General features: G+C 47.0%; 1 protein-coding gene across 8 annotated transcripts in view; it reads right to left on the reverse strand.

The window, feature by feature from the left end:
• AFAP1L2 (actin filament associated protein 1 like 2) overlaps positions 1–21,811 on the reverse strand; it is a 97,695-nt gene that overhangs the window by 70,929 nt on the left and 4,955 nt on the right. For 4 of the 8 annotated variants that reach the window (XM_046648912.1, XM_046648906.1, XM_046648890.1 and 1 more), the window contains exon 2: positions 20,302–20,350. The exons of 2 other annotated variants lie outside the window; for them this stretch is intronic. In XM_046648912.1, coding sequence (XP_046504868.1) covers positions 20,302–20,350 — 49 coding nt within the window. Of the gene's footprint in view, positions 1–20,301; positions 20,356–21,811 lie in introns of all 8 variants that reach the window. 2 more of the 8 variants (XM_046648895.1, XM_046648917.1) reach the window with 1 other exon arrangement.

Genomic DNA, 21,811 nt, shown 5'->3' on the forward strand with positions numbered 1-21,811 from the left:
GGGACCTTCAACTTAGAGGAGAAGAGAAGGAATAAATGACATTTAAGTAATAGAACTAAACTCTAACACTGACGCTACAGTCTTCATTGGGCTCCTAGAAGTATGAATTTCTCTTAACCTGGGGAGAAAGTATTGTTTCTCTTAAAACTGAAGAACCTCTACAATCACTGCTCCTCTCCGAAGAGGATTACAGCAATTACCTACACAAGGAAAAGCATTTTGAAACAATCACATGGGCTGAAACACTGCAAATTCAGACCCGATAATGCAGTTGCTGAACTTGTTATATCCAGAACTGTCGACACTCAATTAAAAACACTCACAACTTCAACACTATCCCAGGGATAGAAATACTGAAAACTTAAGACTAAAGAAAACATGGGAAGAATAAAGGACCACCCAGGCAGAATCAGCCAGAGACTGAGAAACCATTGGAGCTTTCAGGCCTCCCCAGAAGTCACCACCCACAGAGCCATGAGCCAGGAGGAATGGGAACGAGATGGTGGAGAGACCCCAAGGGACTGGGCTCGGCACACCCTTCACCTGCCTTCCCAACGCAGGGAAGGTGAAAGGCACTCAACTTGATGTTTTCAAACAGCACTGGGGGGCATTACACAAGTTCCCAATACACATGTAAACTATCTCCTTCAGCCCACAGCCAATGCACACTTGCCCCCTCCCTCCTACCCACCAGACATCCCAAGTCAAAGAACACCTCTGAACAACCAAATGGGAGATGCTGCCAACTTCATCTTAACTAGCACGTGAAGAGCGATCACGCCGGTTTAGCAGATGGAGCATTTCACCAGATTATCTGAAAAGCCTAGCAGAGAGAATCCTTTTCTAAGACTCTTCAGAGAGGCTAGTCTTAAGGCAAGAATCAAACGTGGTCCAAGCGTGATTTGTAAACTAGATTAATCTGGGTGAAGTCCAACGAAAGATAATGACGTGCTTCTCAAAAAGAAGCCCCTCAAAGGCTGGTGGACAGGAAGGACACAAATATCTGTTGACTGCTCTATCATAGACACTGTACCACACGCCAGATGTACTTAATCAAGGGCATATAACTTCCCCATGAGTGGTCAATGCTGTCTACAGAACCAAGGTCTTGGCAAAATAGCAGTTAATGGATAGAATGGTTACTGATTTTCCTGAATGTGATGATGTAATTATTCAATAATTATTTATTGAGCTCCCCTACTCTTCTAGATACCAAAATGAATAAGATGTATTTCTGCCCTCAAATGCCTTAATTTCAGTTCGGCAAGTGATGGACCAAGGGCTGGGGAAGCACAGCGACAGGAGTACCTACTGGTCTAAGAGGCTTAAGGAGAAAGCATCACACAGGAGCTCCATTTCAAAGGGACACTGAGAGTACTCCCCAAGTCTGAGGGAGTCTGCAAAGTGCTCCAATGTGTTTTCTGCAACATTTTTCAGCAGTTGCTTGACAAGAAACTGAATCATGGTCTTTCTGGTTGCTGGTGCCATACCTCTAATGTGCTGTGCCCCTCTCAGGCAAAGAAGGCTGTCACAGCAGAAACAGAGTTCAGATCAAGAGAAAGGGCCTTCAGAATGAGGGTACAAATCACCAGGTGTTCCAACACCTGCAAATGGATTGCTCTGCTCACAAAGAGCATGAAGACACAGTCTTCTTTACACTATTCACAGAATTCACAAGACAGCTGCTTCTGATTTAGTGCTAAACATGTTCTAAAATAAGCATTAGCTTTGTATTGACACAGGAAATTGACTGGAATTTTCAGTCAAACAGGTGCAAAACCATCTCATACTACTGAAGCTTATATCTATTACTTTGTGAATCTTCAATAATCGATACCCTTGTAGACACCTGGATGGAATACAAAAAAGGCTAGAACACATACTAAAATCAGAGTCCTTTCCAGGACAAGATGAAAAGCTTTCTATGAACAAATGTTGAAAGTGTTGTCGTTGTCTTCATTAGCTCCCTAGAGTCCAAGAGATTTAGGGTGTAATGAATACCTTCTAAAATGATGAACTACAATTTCTACATGAGAAATGGTCTCTCTTTATGAAACAACGTTATCTTATTTTTCCTGCAACTGTTCCATCCTCCAGACTGTCAGAGACCTCTGCTTCTAAGATGGTGCCTGAAATTTAATTAGCCCCAGAAGACAAAGCTAAAGGCCTAGAAGACGAGAAGGAATGGCCCCAACTTCCAGCTTCTCAAGACCCTACAGTCCAAAAAGTCCCCAAAGAGGACCCATGGGAGAAGAAGCTTGGTCTCCAGGCCTGCAGGGATGTTCTAGCCACCATGGAAGACCAAGAACACATCACTGGTCATCACTAAGTGAATCTGGGCCAGTGAGCCCCAGACCACCAACCGTGAGGAAGCACCTGGCCCTAGCATGTCCGGGCCAAGACACGCACCAGATGGAGAAGAGACTATACCAGCTATGTATATACCACCTATGCCAGCTCCTCTGCAACAGTGATGTCTGAGACACGGTCAGCAAAAGCATTATCTTCAAAGGCAGGTCACAGTGACCCAGTCTAAATATCCTAATTATTTTCCCACAATAAAAAATAAAGAATAATCACCCACCACCCAGTGGAATAGTTAAAACTTTGGAAAATTTTCCCATGAAACAAATGTCTTTGGGGGGTGATAGGGAGAAGGAGGAAGAGACAGACAGACAGACATTTTCTCCTTTAGTGGCCGTTCTGAAATATCCAGGCAACTTGGATTGCATTTTTATTGCCATTTCTAGGCAAAATCCTTTTGTGATTTCTTGTTCTGCATGGGTTTACCCCACATTCCTACAATGCTTCCAGGACAGTCACATGATGCTCTCTTAATCCCATAACCCCTGAACCCCAAGTGTTTGATGAAGCCTGAGGAAGTAAAAGTTAAGTAGGTCTTTTCCTTGAGTAAATCAGTTCCCTTGCCTTACAACTCCCTAGAGGGTGGAAATCAGCCAAGGTCAGGAGAGTGAGTCTGCTTGGGAAGAGATGATGATTTCATTGGTTGAGACTTTATGGGGCTCTGTATGTTTTATGTGGCAAATACTTCTGCTCTCCTTTTGCAAGGGGGGAAAAAACAAAACAAAACAAAACAAAACTCTATCCCTGGCAGGGATCTTGAGTCGCACAATCTGGGAAGAGAATGTAGCCAAAGTCCAACCTCACTTCCCCACTGTCTGGGTTCTCAATGGCCATTTAGTGCTGGGGGATGACAGAATTTATGTCCAAGAGGCTTCCATTCCAAAGGGTGGGGCTCACTCGGTCATTCTGTTCATTCTGCTACGAGGAAGCAGACAATGGCTCCAGGGAAGACCCTAAGTGGAACTTCCCACCATGCTGCCCTGAACATTGACAAGGCACCCAAGAGCACCTGACCCAGAACTTTTGGAAAGACCACCCTGTAGATGTCTGCCTTCTTTCTGTCTCAGGGTTGTCTGTCTTAAGCCTTGGTTTCCTCATGCCTACAAGGGGAATGAAAAACTCTACTTACCCTCATAGAATTGAAGGTACAAGATAATTCATATAATGTGTTTGTTAGAGGGCATGGCTAACTAACTTATTTACTACGTATAGGTGGCAGGAACAATGTGGGATGTGATTTGCACAGTCTCTAACTCTGCACTATATATAGACAAGCAGTTAGTAAATGCTTGCAATGAATGGTTTTTAAAACATTAAGAGAGAACACGTCACAAAGCTATAAAATATTAAAGCAGTGTGGGAATGGCATACGAATGGGCAACCACATCAATGAAAAAGACAAGAGCATACAAACCAGGCCCTAGGGCATACAGCAGTGAATTAGTTTATGATAAAGACAATGAGAAAGAAAGATAGATTATTGAAAAACACTGCTGGTATAACAGGGTAGCCATCTGGAAAAATACACATTTAGACCCCTATGTCATACCTCATGAAGAATTTCAGATTCTTCAAAAACTTAAATGTAAAAAATAAGATCACAAAAGTACTAGAAGAAAACATAGCCGGTGGGAATGTAAAATGGTACACTTGCTTTGGAAAACAGTCTGGCAGTTCCTCAAATGACTAAACATAGTTACCACATGACTCAGAAATTCTTCTCCTAGGTATACACCCAAGAGAAACAACAGCATATGTCCACACAAAAACTTGTACACAAATGTTTACAGCAGCATTATGAATAGAGTGGAAACAACACAAATGTCAATCAGTGGAGGAATGGATAAACAAAAATTCATATATCTATGAATATAAATACAATGGAATATCATTTGGCCATAAAAAGGAAAGAAGAGGGGCCAACCTGGAGGCGTAGTGGTTAAGTTCGTGTGCTCTGCTTCAGCGGCCCAGGGTTCGCCAGTTCAGATCCCAGGTGCAGACCTATGCACCGATTGTCAAGCCATGCTGTGGCAGCGTTCCACATATAAAGTAGAGGAAGATGGGCATAGATGTTAGCTCAGGGCCAATCTTCCTCAGCACAAAGAGGAGGATGGGTGGTAGATGTTAGCTCAGGGCTAATCTTCCTCAAAAAAAAAAAAAAAGGAAAGAAGTATTGATAGCACGCTACCACTTGGATTGAACCTTGAAAACATTATGCCAAGTTAAAGAAGCCAATCGTAGGACTCTACATATTATGTGATTCCATTCATATGAAAGTCCAGCGTAGGAAAATCTAGAGAGACAGTAAGTAGATTAGTGGTTGCTTAGGGCTTGGGGAGCAGGGAGAGAATGGAAGATAAGAGGGTGACAGCAGAAAGGTAAGGGTTTCTTTCTGAGTTGATGAAAATGTTGGAAATTGACTGTAGTGATGGTTGCACATATCTGTGAAAGTTTTAAAGCCACTGAATTGTGTGCTTTAAATGGTGAGTTGTATGAGAATGCTTTAAAAAAAAATTTAAGTATAATTTTAGAGAAAGACTTTCTAAGTATAAGCAAAACCCAGAGCCATAAAAGGAGATAAATGTGACCATACACACACACACACACACACACACACACACACACAATCCTACATCAGAAAAGGAAACATAAAAGTCAAAAGACAAGAAACTGAGGGGGAAATTTGCAATTTATTTCCAAAAGGTTAATTTCCTTAACATATAAACACAACTACAAAAGTAATTTTAAAAGACCAACAACCCAACAGAAGAATGGATAATGCATATGAACAGAGTACACATACACACACACAAACGGGTTTTAAACACATGAAAAGACATTTGACTTCACTCATAATAACAGAGAGATACCATAAAGAGACACCTCTGCCCATTCTGACGGGCAAGGATGAAAAAGTGTAACAACATACTGTGTTGATGAGGGTGAGCCTCTGGCACTTTGCTGATGGAAGGAAAAAGGACACAACTTCCCAGGAGGGCAGTTTGGCACTATCTAATCAAATTGTAAATGCACACATCCTTTGACCCAGGAATTCTACTTTCGAGATTTATGCCACAGATATCCTTCATGTGTCTGAATGAGCTCCATGTGAGGAAATTCATGGTGGCATTGCTTGTTACAGCAAAGGATTGGAGAAAACTGAAATGCTCCATGATTATATAACTTTTGTGATCTCCACATAAAGGAATTACTGAGCAAGATTACAAAGAATGCAGCAGATCTATCAGAAACGAGCTCCCAGAAACATCGTTAACTTAAGTAAGAAGGGGAGCAGCGAGTGTGCTGCGTTTGAGGGAAAGGGGGAAAATTACACATAGAAGGCTGCTATTTTATTCCATATATTTAGTCCCTAGATGGACTATTTTTTGAAGGATACATAATAAACTGGGGCTTCTGGCCAGAGAAAGTGAGTGAACAGGGGTCTCAGGGGGACCTTTTACTATATCCTTTTGCTTTTTAAAACTTTATAACATGAGGGTTAGAAAGAAGGAGAGGGAAAGAGGGACAGGGAACAGGAGGGGAGGGCAAAGAAGGGAGGAAGGGGAGGGCAGGAAGGCTGGCAGGAGAGAGATAAGGAAGAAGTGAAGGCAAGAGGAAGGAGAGAAAAGTGGGAGGACAGGGACAGTGAGGAGGAAAAATATTTGGACGAATATATCTTGACAGATATCATTGAGGGTGGAATTCTAGGGATTTTCACATTCCGTGTTATAAATTTCTGCTACATGTGCATATCTTATAATAAGTATTTATGTCTTTTGCCATAAAAAATAGATGTAAAATTACTACATTGCACTCCTTATGGAGTGAAACAGCAATCTGAAATATATAGCTGTGTTTCACTATTTTAAATTATTTAAAATAACTCCAGTGTAGAAATGGAAAATAACGAAAAGAAAAGGAGAAAGAAAAACTGAGTTTGCCCAGTTGGGCCCTATCAGCTTGGAAATCTGACTGTTTATCTTTGCCCTGGAAAGTCAGTGGAGACACAACCAGAGAGGGAAAAGGGAAGCGGAACATGGTGGAAGGGGGGCTTCTAGACGCCTAGCCTAAAAGTTGACAAGACTGAGACCATACTGCTTATCTCTGAGGCCAGAAGCCCTCTCTCTACCTAACTCCCCAGCTCATCTCCTCTTTTTCTCAATCACCCCTTCCCCCGGTTGCAGAAAGAATGAAGCAGAGATCCAGCCCAAGAGCCAGGCGGGGTTCAGATCCCAGCACTCGCCCTTCACGTCTCTCAGCCCCAGTACCCTCATCACTCAACAACAGTAGAGGTGGCCCTACAAGGACCAGACCCTCCAAAACCCTAGGATCCTATAATGATGGCAGAGGGTTTTGCAAACATATCAAGAGGAAGGGCCATCATCCCGTAACTCAACATCTAGAAGACAGTATTGGAGAGGTGGAACCATTCACTCTGATTATTCAGGGCCTTTCTCAGCAGCCATAAATTCCATCCTTTTCTCTGTTCCTTGCTGCCTTCAGCCTCTCTATCTCCATGACTGTCTGGGGCCTTCCTTGTCGAATCAATGGCATCCTGTCTGTAGTCTTGACCTAGCTCCAAGTGATGAACCAACTTCATTGGGAGTGTCTGCTGAGGGCTCTCTGAGAAGAGCCATTGTTCCCCTACACTTGTCCAAAGCCTCCATTTAGGGACGGCTGTGAGCGTGGATGGAGGACATTCATCACTAGGAACATTTGCCAACAAATGAGAGACAGCTGTTGGGCTCAAACAGCGTGTGGCTGAATGTTGCCTGCGAAGAGGTTTATCTGCCAAATGAGACCATCTTCACTTATCTTTTCTTTCAAACTGTAAGAAATGGGGAAAACGGTCACCTTCCCCCTGCCATGTGAGAGCCCAAGCTCATCCCACTAATCACATAGCACACAAGGCATCATGGGAGCAAGTCAGCAAACGAGGCCTCCTGCATGCTGGTTAAACATCCACCTCTGGGCCCCCAGAGAGAAGCCCAGGTCATGTGAGCCCTGCCTTTACAGCCAGGGACCATGGCTTGCCTCTCTTCATCCTCCACATGCCCACAGCAGTGCTGGGCCCACACACTCAGGAGGGACTTCAGAAGGCTCGAGAGCTGGTTGAAAGAGGCAGATGAGAAACTCCACATAAATTCGTGGAAATTACCAGGAACAAGGTGAACACCCACCTGTGTGTACAACACTCTGTTATGCATTTTAGGGGCTAAAAAACTAGCTATAAAGACAAGCCAGGGATGTGAGGAAGAGAGATCCACATATGCCAGCACAGGCGTGCTGACTGGGTCCCACATGGAGTATGAGCAGTTGGGGCCAGACGTGATCCATAAGAGCTGGCTTCTTGGAGGAAGGGATAGTGGACGAAGGTGAGCATGATTGGGAAGGGTGGAGGGAGGGGACCACATTTCCCTGTCATAAAGAGCAGCATGAGCAAAGGCCTGGCTGGACCAGCTGGGCACACAAGAGAGAGACAGAACACCTGGAACCCAGGCACAGGGCTCTCCTCAGAGACAGCCAAGTATCAGCCATGAACAAAGCTGGGGACGATTCCTCCCCATCCCAAAGGGATGCACCAAGATGGCTGGACTGCAGCCGGTAGACTCAACGCCCTATTTTAGATAAGATTCAAATGTGGCTGCAGGTCAGGTTTGGAGCCATTTGAGCGTGGAGATCATGTCTAGCTCGATCAGGCTAGACTAGGCAGCAGAATGTGCTTGAGAGTCCAATGGAGCCGGGTTTGGATCCTGCCGGATTGGCTGTGAGCTTTTGCTTGGGCTGCCTCTGGCCTTAATGTCTGGCCTCAATTTCCTCCATCCACAGAATAAGGATAATAATATTTACTGTTGGAGTCCTGCCTCCACGCCCCCACGCCCAGTTCTTACTCTGCAGACCTGGAACAAGATGAAAGTGGCTGATGGAAAAGCTCTGAGAAGCCTTTTATTAACATTCTTAGCTCAGCCTACCTCAGGGGAACAAGTCCCACATTCCAGGGGACTTCTCCCAAGAGAAGCAATGCCAAGAATGTCACTGAAAGATTCTAAAATGCTCTTTCTATCAGAACCCTCGCAGCTATTCAGCTACCCCAGGGAGCCGACAGGTACCTGGTGGAGGGGGAGAGTTGGCAGTTCGGGTTCTTACCCTCACCTCTCCAGAGTCTCTAGGGATTAAATGAGATGGTGAGAATAAAATGTGCAGGGGAGGTTGCCAATGATGAGCTCTGAACACGGTCACTATTCGATGTTGGCAGCAAGGCTTACACTGGCTGAGAGTCTGAAAACCTACCTTCTGGTAGAAAAAGCTTCCTTGTCAGTAGCTGTGTGACAGTTAGGTTTAAAGTCTCGGGCCCTTAGTTAGCCTATGGAGTAAATAGCCTTCACAAGACTTCTGCCACATCTCCCTTGGATATTTGAGAAGATAAAAAATGGAACATATATAGAAATAAAAAGAGGTACTGGCATTATTATTTTTAATAACTGCTCTTGATTTCTGATGCTTCACTTAATATCAAGAAGGCAGCAGCAGCCACAGAGCTTCTTGAAGGCGAAGAAAGTCAGTCAGAGTTGACAAGGAGGGGGCTCCCCTGGACAGAGGTAGTGCCGTAAGTCAGGAGGGAAAAGTTGGGTGTGCCCCAAGCAACCCAGCCCCACCCAGGCAGCAGCTTCCAGGAGACCTGGGGCTCCTTGGGCCCAGAGGGACCCCATGGCCAGGCCAGGAAGCAGCAGGCTGGGATGAGTGAGCACAGCACACCCAGAAGCAGCATGTCACCAAGCAGATGTCCTCCTGGTGTTGCAACTGGTGTTGAGGCCATGCGGGCACTGGTCCTGTGATTGCAGAAGGCTTACTATCCTCCACCATCTTGCAGATGATCACCCTGGCATGGACGGATCCATTGCCTGCAGGACTGAAATGAACTTCACCAGCCTAACCGAATCTCTTACGGAGACTTCACTGTTGACGGTGATCTTGCATCTAATTGCTCACTTCATCAGCCAATCTCAAACAGGATTCCATCCAACCCTGGGTTCCCATGACCAAGAGAGCCCGCCTTCTGGCACTAAATACCCCAGGGTCGAGAATTAGTTTGGAGCAAACTAGCGATGATTACGGTAGCACTGTGGACTTCCCTTTGCCTAGAATTGCAATTCCCAATCCAACATTGAAAGAATCACCTTTTATGTGTGTTCACCACTGTCTAGTTTTCTAAACATTTTTATGCCTGGTTTTTCATCTTCCCAACAAGCCCATGACATGAGTAGAGCAGTGATTATTAAAGATGGGGAAAACTGAGGCTGGGATGACAGAGGACTAAGGAGGCCCAAGATTCCCATACTTACGGGTTCAGAAACAGGAAAGAGCTCTTCTTCATGACTCAGCTTTCCCCTCCCCACACACGGCCTTAATGGCAGCATTACTGAAAGCTAAGGTTTCACGTAATGGAAATAAACATGGCCAACGATTCAGCCCAACATCTTGTTTCACCACCACCCACAACCAGTCACTAGCATTTTGGGGTTCTGCGTGCTAAATCTACTGAGAAGCTCTCTAAGTATGAGGTTTCACTCAATCCTTGTAAACCTCCAAGGAAGAGCGTAATCAGCCCCTTTCAAATGAAGAAACTGAGGCTTGGGAAGGTTAAATAATTGCCCAAGGTCACCAGTGTCCAATTGGATATGAACCAGGTCTGCATAAACCCTGCAACTTTCAACCATTATTATATTCCCTCCCGCTAAACTCAGTCTCAGATGATCCGAACAGTGCAAGAATAAAGCATTCAATGCCTCTGAAAGGAAGAAGCAATTCAGAGATGCTGGGTGGCTCAGAGGTCACATAGCTGCCTTCCTTCCCTGGCTTTGCCTGGTGGGAAGAATGTGGGACCGTCATTCCGGAATCTCAGGCAATTGTCCTGCACCTGCCACCAATGAGCTGTGTGCTTGTGGGCTTACTCCACGGCCAATCTTGCCCTCCGAGCTCCCTTCAGTAGAGTCTGGAAAACTGCAATAGGCCTGGAGCACCTCACCTCTTCAGAGAAGTATTGAAGAAGAACATTCTTTTAGGATGTGTTTGGATTTTTCCCATAGAAAAAAAGACTGTTTGGAAGCCAAGGTAGACTAGCTGTCTAACCCACCCATTTGCAGGAGGCAGCAGCCACTTGGCAGGGGGGCTGGGAAACTCAATTCCACTGCTTGTGAAATGCTCTCAGAATGAGATCCAAGCTCCCTGGCGTGGCCCAGCTCTCCCACCTCATCTCTCTCTACCTTCTCTGCGGCTGACTAAGCTCTGCCCCCTGCCCCCACTCTCCTACACCCCCACTATACTAGCCCACTATGGCTCAGAACCTCTGCACCTGCTGTTCCCTCTGCCTGGAACTCTCAACCCTAGTTCTCTATACAGCAGGCTCCTCCTCTTCATGTAGGTGTTAATTCAAATGCCACCTCCTCAGAGAGACTCTCCATGACCACCCTGGCTAACGGTGGACCCCTCCCCTCCCCATTACTCTCACAACATCCTGTTTTCATTTTTCGTGTTACTTACTGCTATCTGAAATTATCCTTTCCTAGAACTGTGTGTGCTTGTTCACAGTCAGCTTTCCTCCTCCAGAATGTAAGCTCCATGAGGACAGAGGCCTCATGAATATTGTGCCCAGCTTTATCACCGCACCTAGACAACATCTGGGACATAGTGAAGCTAAAAAAAATGCCTACTGTGTGAAATTCTCCCACGTAAAGGGGCTATTTAGGGACATCAGCAAGTTCATTACAAAATCGCAAATCCTTTGAACTGGAAAGGGCCCTGGGCTGACATTTGAAGTTAAGACAACAGAAATGAAGATCTTCATTGTTCCACCACTTGAGGTATCAACATTCCAGTGGACCCAGGAACTAGGAACTGGGAATGTAGGTCAGAGACGGGAGGGGGGGGGGGGGGGGGGGGCAGAAATTCAACATGTCAGTAAACAGACAGTTGGGTGAAGAGCAGCTGTCAATAAATGACTTCCAGTGCATGAGAGAGAACGACGGGAAAACGTCAAACCTCCCGAGCCAACCTCAGGGTTTTTTCCATTTTCTGAAAACCTTAAGCTTTAGTTCTTGGCTTTAAACACAGTTGGATGTGCTGCCCACACTCTGAGCCACACCCGAAAGAGTTAGCTCTTCTGCCCAAGTTCACAAGACCCCAGGCAGCTCCAGGTCCTGCCTCCTGGGCCCAGGCAGCCTTGCAGAGCACACCATTGGGCAGAGCAAAAGTGGGCGCTGGTCTCCTTGCTTCAAGTGGCTCTATACCACGCATCCCCGTGCATCTCTACAAGACTTGAAAAAGAAAAACAGCTATTATTTTAAGTAGAGATAGAGATGAAACAATAACTGTTGGGGGCCAACTCTGTCCAGATCAAACAGACCCAGGGTGGGAGAGGCAGTTTATCTTGTTTGTATGCACCAATTTTGAGTGAATATTCCCACCTCCTGGGTGGAGGGGAGCAAAAATGAACTGCTGTCCAGAGTCTAGCAACTTCACGTCCAACCAACCAAAAATCCCATTCTACTTGACCTGACAACATGCAGACCTCAGCTCTTGGCCACGATCTGTACTTAGCAATGTGGACCCAAAGATGACTCCAGGTGCTCAGTGGCTGGAGGCAACTGAAAAATACAGAGCTATTCAAATCCAGCTCTACCATCACAGGCTTATCTGAGGGTGGGTTAGGAGCATCCCCTCCTCTCAATACGATTGCAGACTTCTAATCACGACCACTGCTCTGACAAAAGGTTAAGCTTTGGAGTCAAATGTAAGGGTGGTCTCTTACCACAATCTCACTGGCAAAGGGTCTTGGACAGACCAGCAATGAGGAAGAAGGAAAATGGCTTCCCCATTTACTCCTCCCCATGGGGGGTTGGGAAGGGGAGACCCCCCCCCCCTTCCATAGCACAGTGCTTGCACTTCTGGTGTTGCCCTCACTGTGCCAAATTCTGCTTCAAGTCAGATTTGTAGGCTTCTAGTATCAACAACAGACTGTAAGCAAACTCTTAGGATTTCCCTTTCATCCCCATATCCCATCCCCTAACAGAGATGACCTTTCTAATATGTACCTTTTTGTTTGTGTGTGTTCCTGTTAATGAGTACTGCTTTATGAACTTTCAGTGGCTGTAAATACTATTGTCAAATGTCCTATCCAGCTTCTTACCTTTCAGTCAGCACTATGTCTTAAAGATCCACCCATGTTGCTGGATGGATATCTAATCCATTGCATGTACTCCTGCTTAATCTCTGGGATGTACATCTGCTGTCATAGTTCACCTGTTCACTCTCCCAGGTGATGTGAAGACTGCTTCCTGCCTCCACCACCAAAAATAATGTTGCAAAGATCATCCTCGAACCTGCCCTGTGTGGATCCATGCAGAAATTTCTGCAAGTTCTGAGAACACTTGGCATCCTGCAGCCTCCCATTTCCGCTAGCCTCCTGGGTGGTTGTTTAGGTTGGTTGGTCCCTGATGAGTAAAGGAGCCCAAGCATTTCTTCAGATGCTCGTTAGCTTTTTGGAGGCTCCTTCACTGGTAAACTCCCATTCATACCCTTTAGTCATCTTCTTTTCTGTTGAGATTTCTGCCTCTTTCTGGTTGATTTGCAGTTCTTTATATATTCTAAACGTTAATCCCTTGAAGGCTTTAGACATTGTAAATCTCTCTCTCTCCTTTCTGCCTTGAAGGCTTTAGACATTGTAAATCTCTCTCTCTCCTTTCTGCCAGCTGCTTATTAACTTTGTCCAGGGGGTCACTAGTGACCAGAGGCCCTTAACTCTGATGTAATCAGACTCTGAGAACACATGAGAACAGCAACCATTTCTCAATCATACAATTCCAGTTTCTTGAGCACTTACAATATACCCCCAGGGGGTTAGGTGCTGTGGCCACAAGGAAGAATAAGGGCTTTTGACTCTTAAGGAGCTTACAGCCTCCTGAGAATACAGACTTTCCATCAACTATAACATGGACACAACGACGATGGCCATGGAGGGTTGTGCAAGGTGCAGTGAGGGGTGAAAGGCTTCAGGGGGTCATGGTTAAGGTGTCAAGTCTAAGTGAAACTTGACAGATAAGCTTGCCAGGCAGCCCTGAGGGGAGGGCATCCCAGGCCAATGGAACCATATGCAAAAGCCCAATTTGGGAACCACAAGGAATCGAGTAGGGCTGGGGCATAGAGCAAAGTGAGGAGCAGAGGCTGGACAAATAGGGACGGGCCACGCACAGAAGGAGCTCGGATTTTCTCCAGGGCAGTACAAGGCACAGCACCTTGCCTTACTCTCCCCACAGCTGAGGCGAGTTGCCCTCAACACTACCTGCACGCAAGGAAGAGGGCCTGGTTCAGGGACCTAAAGAAATCTGGGCTCGCTTAGCTATAGCAGCAATGTAGTGAAGTCTCACAGAAACCCATCGACAGAACATTCTAGAAAGAAAAGGGTTCTTGAGTATCCAAGTTAAACTACCTAGGCAGATAAGAGACATCCATTGGACAGGTCTGGACTGTCCTGAATGAAGTGAAGACTTCCCTTCCTGGCCTCAGCTGGACGCTGTGCCTGCTGCTGCTCCAGCCTTGAAAGTTCTCAGCTGCAAAATTCCCCAACCGCCAAGTGTGCTGGTGCCGGAAATGGACCAAATAAAGTCATTAGTGACACAGCGAATCTTACCCAAGACCCCACCAGGATCTCTGCCAGCCAGCTGTTTCCTCCTGAATCTACACTATTTTCACACTCAATAATGGTAAACTTTTTAAGGAAAAAAAAGAAAACCCGTTTGTAGAGAATATTTTGCTCCCAGCTATGTGACTGCCCTCATTTTTTCCCAGCCAGAGAAGTAATCTATATGCACAGACACATGGCAGCCAAGTACGAAGGCACAGAGGAGGGCTTTGCAAGGTGTAGTGAGGGGTTAAAGGCTTCGGGGGAGGTCAAGGGGTCAAGGCTGAGTGAGCCTTGAAAATAAGCGTGGAATCTGGAAGTCACTCCACCCCAACAGAACACAGTCTCTCAGAACTCTCACTTTCTCTCCTTCAAGCTGCCTCAGCATCCCCAGGGCAAAAAAATCAATCTTGTGGGACAGCAATCTTACCCTTTGAGGGCATTAGGTAAACAACTTTAGGAAATTTCAAGAAAAGGGGGCTGTCACCTGACACCTCCTCTCCTCCAAAATACACACGTCCCAATCATACCTGACGTCTGTAAAGTAATGCACTTATTAGGTTCTTTCTCCTTCGCTGTGGCCCCACCAGCTAGGTATGTTTGGGGCTGTAAGGATGTAAGGAGGAGAGGGAGCCCGACCCCCAAGTCTGGTGTCCCCCACCTCTCTCCAACCTACCAAAGACGTTTTCCAACACAATCCTGTGCCCACTTTTGCTCTGAGATGGCTCTCAACTCTATTGCTGGAAAAAGGGAGGTAATTAAGTACCCAAAGCCACCTCCACACTCTAGAGGCCTCCTGCTCGGGACAAGAGGCTCCTCCTCCTGCCAGCTGCTCCCCCAAGAGTCCAGCTGTACTGGGAGAAATGAGGCGGAAACTGACGTGACCCCACACTCCTGCCCTGATTAGTGGGCCTCACGTTCTCACACAGACAACATTGGCTGCTGGTTTCCTCCTACCGTTAACACCTCAGTGCCCCCTGCATACTTGAGAGCACTGGGGCCTTTATGTTGGGGTCAAAGAAGCAAAAACTCACGCGCTAAGAGATTCATTAATTAATTAGTCCCCAGAGTCTCTCTCAGTCATAAATGGAGACCAAAGGGGTGGGGGCCCGGGAAGGAGTCATGCTTCAGAAGGATTTGATCCCAAAAGCCACAGACTAAATTCTCCCTCTGAGAACAACACGGCCTTTCCCACTCTCGAGGGAACCAGCGACACCTGGATCCCATAACTCTCAGAGATCTGCTCCCAGCCTGAACTGTTTACAGTTACATACAGCAAAGCCACATCAGATGGGCGGGAGATGGACGCTTGCCCACTGAGAAGGCAGGAGGTCAATGGGAAAAAATTATTTTAGTCAACGTTGAGCCTTCAAGTTCGGAACTTTATCCAAACTGTGGCGATGTTCTCATGCTCCCCCTGTGCGGATGCCAGGCCCTCCTCTGATGCTCACTTCCAGGGAAGCTGGGCTGGCAGTGGGAGGAGCCCCACACAGGGCCAAGCCTGTTTCTTCCACCCCTCGGAGGTTAGCAGGTCACAGGGCTGGTTAAGGACCCACAGAACTCTTTTTCCTGGGAATCCTAGTCACTGTGATGCTAACCTGCACTAGGCCAGGTGGGGTGGCAGGCAAGGGCCCAGGGTTATGGATGCTGAGGGGTGGGGAAGGTGGCCTTCTTTGCAGCAGGCCATGTGCAGCGACAATTCCTAGGGCTTGATGAAGCTTCAGGAGTCACGCTGAACAGATTTTCACTCAGGCCTCCTCTTCCAGGAGGGAATTAGATGCTCCCCGTCTGGCTGAGAGCAAGCCCTATTTTCCCCACCCTGAGTCTGAGATCATCAGCTCCTCCTGGGGAAGCCTGGGATTCTAGCCATGGCTACTAGAAGTGTAAGCATGAGGCGACCAGAGAGCTGGTGTCAAGGGGAGGCTCTCTCTTTCTGGGTCTTTCTTGCCTCAGGTTCTCAGGGGAAATCCCTTTTCTAGACTCAAGACCCAGGAGACCTAAATGGAATTGGCAGAAAAAAAGAGTGAGGAAGTGGGAGAGAGTCAAGAGGGGAGAATAAAGGAATGAAAGAAGAGAGCAGGAGGGAGGGAAGAGAGAGAGAGAGAATGGTGGATGCACAGGAGCAGCTGTGAGCCTGTGTGTACCCAGGGGGTTTCTGGAGCACCTAACAAACGTACTGTGCGTGATGGTTTTGTCATCAACCCAACCTGCTTTGCCACAGGCTAACCTTCAGGGCATCTAGGATGTTACTGACTTGAACCAGAGGTAGGCTGCCACCATCTCCAGTGAGACGTGAGCCTCACCCAGCTCAAGAACCGGCAGTGGCTCTCTCAGGGGATACCCAAGGGCTCTAGACACCTGAAGCTGGCACAATGCAACTGCGTGACAGCCATCCAGACAACCACATTTGACCATCATACATACCATGATCCTCAGCCACAATTCCAGCGACATCAACTGCAGAGACCCCATCTCTAAAACATGCTAAAAGACACGTAACCCAACTCTGCCATGACTGTCACGGGCCAGCCGCACTGCAGTAGGCATTTGAGCAGCAGGTATGAGGTTGTTGAGACTTGCTGCTTCTGCCCAAGATCCGCCACATCGCCACCCTTTATTTCCTTCTACTTGTGCAGGAAACTGCCAAGGAGAAGCCACAGGGGGCCTCTGTTAACTGTAGTATCTAATGGTGGTGCCCATCTTTATTTCTTCAAAGTATGTGCTAGAAGCAAATGCCACAACAGGCCTGACAATGCAAAGGGCAGTAGAGGGGTGACCATCTCAAGCTCATAAGGAGTCTGGGATTGTAACTGAGGATGTTTGCCCCCAAGGAGACCCAAGACCATAAAGATGAAGATGAGATGCCCCAAGCAAACTTGCCGCCATAGGTCCCAGCCTTGATATCAGGGTTACCGAGCACCCTAGCAGAGTTCCTTCCAAAAGGACCACATTTGAATTTTAGTAAATCAGCTCAATATGTTCTAGGACTGTGGGTATTAAATAAAAGAAGTCAGTGAAATCTCCAAACAATAAGCTCATTCAACACAATCTTTTTTTCTCCCCCCATCTGGGGACTTGAATACAGTTAACATGAATAAATGCTCTTGTGTAAAAACTGGGGGAGAAAAGAAGGGGGGTGGAGGATGGAAGGAAATGGCAGGGTTCCCACTTGTTGGTCTAACAGGAAGGCTAAGACAGTCCCCAGAACCCAAAGGATGCCAGTGTGCCAGGGTAGCCCTAGGGAGATGGCGGCAACAGTTTGCAGTCCAGGTAAGGAAGTATCAGGAATTTCCCCACCCATGCACTCCCAGCTTCTCCTCTGGAGCCCTCCCATACTTGTACTCAAACTAGAAGTGGGCCCTGGGGGTGTCCCAAACCTGGCCCTTCCTAGGTGGACCAGCCACAAGCCAGGCCTGACTCAGCCTCGGGGAGGGTTCACTTAAAATATGCATAGAAAATATTTCCTGCTTCTTCCCCCTGCCTCCACGTCCTCCAACAAAGTGGAGACAATTAGGACTAAGGCCCACACCAGCTATTATTCTGCAATTCTTCTTGAATACCCCATAAATAGGTGGAACAGACCTGCCTTTGTAGGTGACTAGTGGCTTTGACATGTCTGTGATTAAGAAGAGTTGCATGCGTGAAATTCTCCTGGGTAATTCATGGTTTAAAGTGATCTGGGCCCATATGGTCATCGTGAAAGGAAGTCCTACAGCCTTCCAACACGCTCTACTTAAGGAAGATAGGAAGACACAGATCCAGCTCCTGAGGTCATAGAACCAGACACAGTTCACCCAAAAAACAAGCCAATTTGAGAGGGGTTTTGATTTTTTTAAAAATGGAAACCACCAAGATCTTCAGACTCCATTAGGACCACCAGAGTGATACCCCTTCATTCTCTTGGGATTCCACAACCCGTCTCCCGGACCAGTGCAGCAAGGGTGGGGATTCAGCCCTTGGACCATGAGGCTTTTCCCTGTCTGGAAACAAGAGGACTGATTCCTCACATCACATGGGACTGGGTGCATTACTTTGCTAAATCATGGGTTCTCCCCCATCAAAATGAATCCAAGCTAGCATAGACAAGCAGGACTGCCAAAAATAAAAAGTCAGCCAGGAAATAACTATGGTGCAGACTTGGGTATTCAATTCCAATTCAATAACTTTATTGGTGAGAAAAAAAAAAAAAAGACTTGTAGAAAGACTGCCAAAGTCAATACATTAGATCCATGTGTGTGTAGCCGCGAGTTCCCAGGGTGGGAAGCTGGACTAATGCTTTGATATTCCATGTCCCTCCTAGGCTCATCAGCTGCCTGATTTTAGGAGAACAGTTTTTTCCTTTTCTCTAAAGAAAGGGAGACCTTCCACCATCACACTGTTTATGCCTAATGGAGAAGTCTCTTGCATCTAGGATATACCGTCATCTACGGTCTCTTTGTTTTGTACGAAAATTCTTCACCGCCTTCTGCTGTCTCTCCAGATCGCTGGAGGCAAGACCACACCAAGACCTCAGAGTCTATTTACAACCTGTGATGGCCAAGCCTGTGCTGGGTGGATTCTTCACTGATACCACAGTATCACAAACTACTAGGGTTTGTTTTAAAGTCAGCTTTCTGGAGGTACAATTTACACACAGAAAAAAAAAAAAAGGCCCTGTGAACCACACAGTTCTGAGTTTCCCAAACACCTAAATCTCTGTAAGCACTACCACCATAAAGATGTGAAAAATAAAGATTTCTATCATTCCAGAAATTTCCCTCATACCCCTTTGTGGTCAAGCCCTTCCCTCAGCCCCGGCAACTACTGACTTGTTTTCTTTCCCCAGTTTCGCCTTTTCCTGAAAGTCACATAAATGGAATCGTACACTGTGTAGGCTTTTGAGTCTGGCTTCTTTCACTTAACCTACTGGTGCGTATCACTGGGAGTTAGTTATGAACTGTTAGTTTTTAAGTCTGGGACTTTTGCCTTCTTGTCAAAGAGACAAAATGATTGGCTCTAGTTCATCTGCCCGGGACGTGGGACTTTCGGTGGTAAAATCAGGAAAGTCCCAGGCAAACCAGGATGGTTTGTCACCTTCTTTGGGAAAGCTACCTCTAAGGGCAGGCATACACACTCGCCTGCTCAGATGCCTTCTGGGGCACAGGAGGTCGTTCTCTCTGAGCTACCAGCTGACTCTCCTTTCTCCGTTTCATCACAAGCAGAAGGCCAGTTTGCAATCTGCTGGGGCTGAGCCCCCGTACAGAGCTCACCACACTCCACCAGGCCTGCAGCTGCCTGTGAAGTCCCTAGGAGGGGCTCAAGGGAGTGAGAAGAGAACTCAGAGGTCTGTTTAGAGAACAGCAGAGCAAGGCTTCTGTTGGCGTCGGCGCCCCTCCCCACTCCTCCGTAATATTTAATGCCCACAGAGTGTCGTGACATGAATGTGCCCTGGGCTCATTCTGTTTTTGTGCCAGTCCAATGCAACATTTCCAGGGCATTGCCAGCTCCTACTGGTTTCTATACATTCTCCCTACTCCTTCCTCTCAATGGGGTTGTTGGTGAGTTTGTTTTGAGACTAATAGGAAGAACGTGAGAGCCACGTGATAGAAAATTAGTAAAGAGCTCAAAGTCCCTGTTAGATTTTAAGGGTCTCTCCTAGATAAACATGCTGAGACATCAGAGAAAAGTCAGGCAGGGCCAGGATGTGGCTCCACACATCGGGCTTAAGAATGAGCAGTTTCTTGCCTAGCTCCTTTCCAGCTGACCTTGAGCCAGGCTGCCTGGGAACAGGCTGAGCATCCTCAACTCAGAACTCCCAATAGCTTCAAAGAGCATGTGATGGCCATAGCTGGTGTCCAAATTAACTTTGATGACCCAACCCAGGAAGGCAAGAACTGGTGGGTTCAGAGCCATGTCAGAGGTTTCAGGGTATCTGCTCCCCTGAATTAATTTCACATTGCCCCTTCTCAAAGTATTCACCAGTAGCTCTCAGAAGTTATTCCACCAAGCAGCCTGTGAGGTGGGTTAGTAATCATTATCTTCACTTGTACAGATGAGGAAACAAGGCCCAGAGAGATTAATTGACTTGCCCAAGGTCGCAGAGCGAGTTAGTGGCAAAGGCCAGATTAGAACCCCAAGCCCCGGAGTGCCCAGGCCGGCGCCCAGCTCCATGAGATCCCCCAGCCTTCGGTCCAGAGCATGGGCAGAGCCAGGTCTGCGCCCCAGGGAGCCCTGGAGGCCAGATGAGCTGCTGCAGAGGGCACAGGCAGGCTCATACTCACAAGCAGAAACCTGCAGGATCCTTCTCTGTACCACCAGACAGCAACACCCCTGTGCTGGAACAGACAGAAATAAGGCTCAAGTCGGGAAAGCCAAGGGCAGCCACTGTACACTTGCATCTCCACTCTGGAATTTGGCTTTGAGATTTTGCTTCATTTCCCCTTGTGACCGAGGTCTGTTCTTGAGGGCCAGAGCATAGGAAAATAGGTGCTCTCATTGCCTGGCATTCATTCACTCACTCATTCCCCAATCATGGCCCAGGCATCTTCTACAGGCATGTGCTGCATAACGACGTTTCAGTCAACGACAGCCCACATATACAACGGTGGTCCCATAAGACCAGTACCAAATAGCCTAGGAGTGTAGTAGGCTGTACCATCTAGGTTGATGTAAGCACACTCTGTGATGTCCACACAACGATGAAATCACCTAACGACACATTTCTCAGAATGTATCCCCATCAAGTGACACACGATGGTAAGTGCCTGGCAGTGCATCAGGGGCTGGGAGAGGGACCCTAGGAGGAGAAAGACAAGATCCCTGTGTTGGAGGAGTTCAGTCTAACAGGGGAAACAGACATATATACACGTAATTCTAAGACAATGTGACATTAATTCAACAAATATTTGTTGAGTCCCTACAATGTGCCAGGCATTGATGAGGCTATACGTAAAGTAGTAAGGGAACACAGAGGGCATCAGGGGAGGCTTCACGGAAGAGGAGGCACGTGGGCTAGGTCCTGAAAACTGAGGAGTGTTTCACTGAGCAACTAGTCCTTCCCTGGCTAAAGGAACACGGATAAGGAACGAGCACAAAATTGTCTTGTGTACTTTTTTCTAAATAAACCCTTGCTGTTTTTAGAACAGGAATTCGACCCTTTAGAAACTCAGTTCTCAAGGATACTGTATCCTGTTTCTGACTCTCTGAGTTGTTGCTTAATCTCTTCAGGCCTCAGTTGACCTGTCTCTCAAATGGGAGTGATTCAGAGGGTGGCTCGGGGCTTCACTACAATCTTTGGAGACACGTTCACACAAAAGTCCTTGAGAAACAAATTCCTCACATGGCCCATGGCATTCCCTTTCCCACTCAGTCTGCTGCTCTCCACTCTCAACGGAAATTGGTTGTATTTATAAGAATCATGATCGTAAACTGACCCTTGTTGGGCTACCCGCACTCCCTCCCTCATTTCCCTCTCCTCCTCAAGACACATCCTCCTTCCAAAGATTCCTCACAGACCACAGGGCAACCAGCACTGAAGCGTGCTCGGGAAGTCAGAGGGACAAATCCTGGAGGTTGTCTTCTAGATGTAGAAACTGAGGCCAGGAGAGCTCAATGACCTGTCCCGGGAAACAGAACACGTGGGTCTCCCGGTTCCCAAGCCACTGCTTTCTCCATTGCACCGTGACCGTCTCCCTCATGTCTCAGCCTGGGCTCTGGGCAGACGTGCCATCCTTCCTGGCTTAGGGAAAATCTCCGTTCTGTGAATGACAGAAGCGTTTAGAGCAACATTTC

This window comes from Equus quagga, chromosome 2, assembly GCF_021613505.1.
Source record: "Equus quagga isolate Etosha38 chromosome 2, UCLA_HA_Equagga_1.0, whole genome shotgun sequence".
In the NCBI taxonomy this organism is placed as follows: Eukaryota; Metazoa; Chordata; class Mammalia; order Perissodactyla; family Equidae; genus Equus; species Equus quagga.